The 3,396-nt window shown below is 42.6% G+C and overlaps 1 protein-coding gene across 1 annotated transcript in view; it reads left to right on the top strand.

Moving 5' to 3' along the window:
* Positions 1-2,783, top strand: part of LOC104513221 (WD repeat-containing protein 35-like) — a gene marked incomplete at its 3' end in the record, with an annotated part of 16,637 nt that extends 13,854 nt beyond the window's left edge. Inside the window, exons 10-11 of the mRNA XM_010156506.1 lie at positions 997-1,029; positions 2,723-2,783. Coding sequence (XP_010154808.1) covers positions 997-1,029; positions 2,723-2,783 — 94 coding nt within the window. The remainder of the gene's footprint in view (positions 1-996; positions 1,030-2,722) is intronic.
* Between the last annotated feature and the right edge of the window lie 613 nt (positions 2,784-3,396).

The following is a 3,396-nucleotide window of genomic DNA, read 5'->3' on the forward strand; positions in this document are numbered from 1 at the left end:
TCCCAGACCCCCTCCTCACCTCTGCCCCGAGCGTGATGTACTATGGAATGAAATACTTCCTTGGTCAGTTTGGGTCAGGTGCCTGAACTGTGTGTATCAGCACTGCCTGTAGCGAGGCAGTGAGAGCTGGGAATGCAGCTGCAGGATCAGAAGCGGAGAAAGACCTTGAATTCAGTGCAGGCATTGCCCAGCGCCAGCTGAGAACTTATCAGTGCTGCTCTCTGCATCCAGGGACACAGCTTCCTAGCAGCCAGGGTAAAAGGAGTTAACTCTTTCCTGACTGAAGCCAGCACATGGGCTCAGTGTTTAAAAACAAAGAACCCCAACAAACACCAAAGTAATAGCAAAATTGTGCAGAACCAATTAACTTCCTCTGTATTTTCGTAGAATCATAGAATGGTTTGGGTTGGAAGGGACCTTAAAGACCATCTAGTTCCAAACCCCCTGCCATGGGCAGGGACACCTTCCACTAGACCAGGTTGCTCAAAGCCTCATCCAGCCTGGCCTTGAACACTTCCAGGGATGGGGCATCCACAGCTTCTCTGGGCAACCAGTTCCAGTGCTTCACCACCCTCTCCGTGAAGAACTTTTTCCTGATATCTGATCTAAACCTACCCTCTTTCAATTTAAACCTGTTTTTAACTACTTGTACCCATTAGTAACTTAATGAAAACTGCATCCTTCAAGATGAATGTTTCTTTAGAAATATTTATACTAGTTCTCCAAAGAAAAGCAAAAAGCTGGACAGCATCAGAATGGTAACAAATATTTAATCAGTCAGAAGTGGGGGAAAAGGGATGATTTCTTAGGTGATATAAATCATGTTACTACAAACTGCTCCATTGGTTTGCTTATTTTAAATGTAGTGACAGGTGATATGATAAATGCATCCTTTGGTTAATATATGTTCAGTCAGCGTGATGCTGTTACATGGTTTTTTCTTACTGTGTTCACTCCTGAATTATTTTCTGTATCACTTGTATGTTGCTTACAAAGGAGGAGCATGAGACGGACTCAATTGGTGCAACGGTAAACAAATGCTTCAGTGCTGCTTTGCTTGATTGTGCAATAAAATGAGATTTTACTGGGTTATATTGGGAAAATAGGAAACAAACGCTGGAGGGGCTTAGTGGAACTTTCTTGAGCGTAAGAAAGATTTTTAATCTTAGCATCTGAAAATTACAGATAATAAGCATCTTTCAATTCTTTCAAAATGGCTCCACTGTAATTGCTAACACCGTAGGGGCTCAATTTTTAGGAAATGAAGAAGCTTATCCTTAGGGTTGTGGTTCATCAGAGTTGCTTTCTGAAAAACAGATCTGCTTTGCAATAGATTTTGGTCATTTACAGTTGTGATTTCAGGATGGCAAATGTGCAGTAATAGTTGATGGAGCCAGAAAGACTAATTTCAGCAGAAACTGAAGGTATTGCAGGTGGATGTGGATGGCAGTAAGTTCGAAGAACTCAATGCTGTTACTGATAGCAAGGCTTGAACATTCTGCTTTGATCAAATCGGACAACAGAAACTCTTAAAGGGATCTTAAAGATCATCTAGTTCCAACCCCCCTGTCATGGGCAGGGACACCTTCCACTAGACCAGGCTGCTCCAAGCCTCATCCAGCCTGGCCTTGAACGCTTCCAGGGATGGGGCAGCCACAGCTTCTCTGGGCAACCTGTTCCAGTGCTTTACCACCCTCTCTGTGAAGAACTTCTTCCTGATATCCAATCTAAACCTCCCCACTTTCAATTTAAACCCGTTACCCCTGGTCCTGTCACTACAGACCCTTGTAAAAAGTCCCCCCCAGCTTCCTTGTAGCCCCTTTCAGGTACTGGAAGGCTGCAATAAGGTCTCCCTGGAGCCTTCTCTTCTCCAGGCTGAACAAGCCCAACTCTCTCAGCCTTTCATCACAGCAGAGGTGCTCCAGCCCTCTGAGCATCTTCGTGGCCTCCTCTGGACTCACTCCAAGTGGTCAATATCCTTCTGATATTGGGAGTTCCACAGCTGGACGCAGCATTCCAGGTGGGGTCTCACAGAAGCAGAGTACGGGGGCAGAGGTACCTGTGCTATCAAAGGCTTCCCAAGCAGGATTACAAGAAGGGCAAAAGTAACAAAACCCATCATCTTTGTAGTATCTATGGTGCTGAGGTTGGAGGGATAGCCTTATTCAACAATTCTCCCCACACTGTACCCGTCTTGGATTAAAGGGAATCAAGGTCTGCAAAGAATAGAACAAGGGTTTTTGCTGCAGGGACCTGGCGAGGGTGTCTGCAGTTGATTAGATTCTCCCTTGCATGAACACCTAAGCAAGACTGAGTCACTGAGAAATGGCTGGTGCATTATGCCAGTAAATAGTTGCAGTAGTGCCCGTCCCACAGAGCAGGTCTGAGACTTGCTGTCTTGCCTGCGTGTTACCTTGCTGATTGTACATCCAGCAGGGATGTTTCTTGTCTGGTCGATTTGCTCCTTCTCTTAAAACAGCTGGCCACTTTCCTGTTTTGTGCTTGGCTTCCTTTATAGTGCAAATTGGCAAATACCTCATTTCTCTCATGCTAATGCTGCTTTATATTTACTGCTGTCATGGTCCCTGTGTCTTCTGTTGCTGCTCAGCATTAGGTTGTGTGAAATGTGGGTTATGAGATACACCTGCACAGAAAACCTTGTACAGCATACTCATTTACAAAAAATGTGGTAATAATAACACTTGCTTTTATTTCCATACAGTATGTGCTGGTGCTCTGCAATTCTATTGGCACTCCCTTGGACCCAAAATATATCGATATTGGTAAGCACCTTGCAATAGTCTTGTTCTGGGGTTTTTTTTGGTGGTTTTTTTTTTTTTTTTTTCCCCTAGTCTTTATAACAAATTTCTTATGCAAGTCTGTTGTTCAAGGAAACAATCACTGTGTGGTAACACCCCTTGCATCCAGATGTTGTCATCTTCCATTCTACGCATGGTTGTAACTATGATTTTTATATTGGCTTCTCACTTCTACTTGGACTCTCCCTAAATGTCATAAACATGTAATCAGGGGTTCCCATGTTGTGACTTGTAATGTGTGTTGGAAATCACCTCTTAGCTACTCAGCTAATAAAAAGTCCTATTCCTTGATAAAGGTGGTTAAATTTAAACTGATTCTTCCAGTTAATACAAACTATTTACAATAGAATTAGAAAAACTTGTTGCATCTCCTTTTTCTTTTTCAATAGATGTTCTTGGTGATTCAGATTTTCCTTCACAACACTAGTAATTAAGCTCCTCTTAAAGAGTTCACTTATATACCACCCCAGTCCCCCACCAGATGATGGAATGTGGACAAACTGACAAATTGATCAGCTTTTTTTAATTAATCCTTTAATCCTAAATTTAATTTAATCCTAAATTTAATTATTAATTT

The sequence above is a fragment of the Eurypyga helias genome, unplaced genomic scaffold (genome assembly GCF_000690775.1).
Source record: "Eurypyga helias isolate BGI_N326 unplaced genomic scaffold, ASM69077v1 scaffold5440, whole genome shotgun sequence".
NCBI lineage: Eukaryota > Metazoa > Chordata > Aves > Eurypygiformes > Eurypygidae > Eurypyga > Eurypyga helias.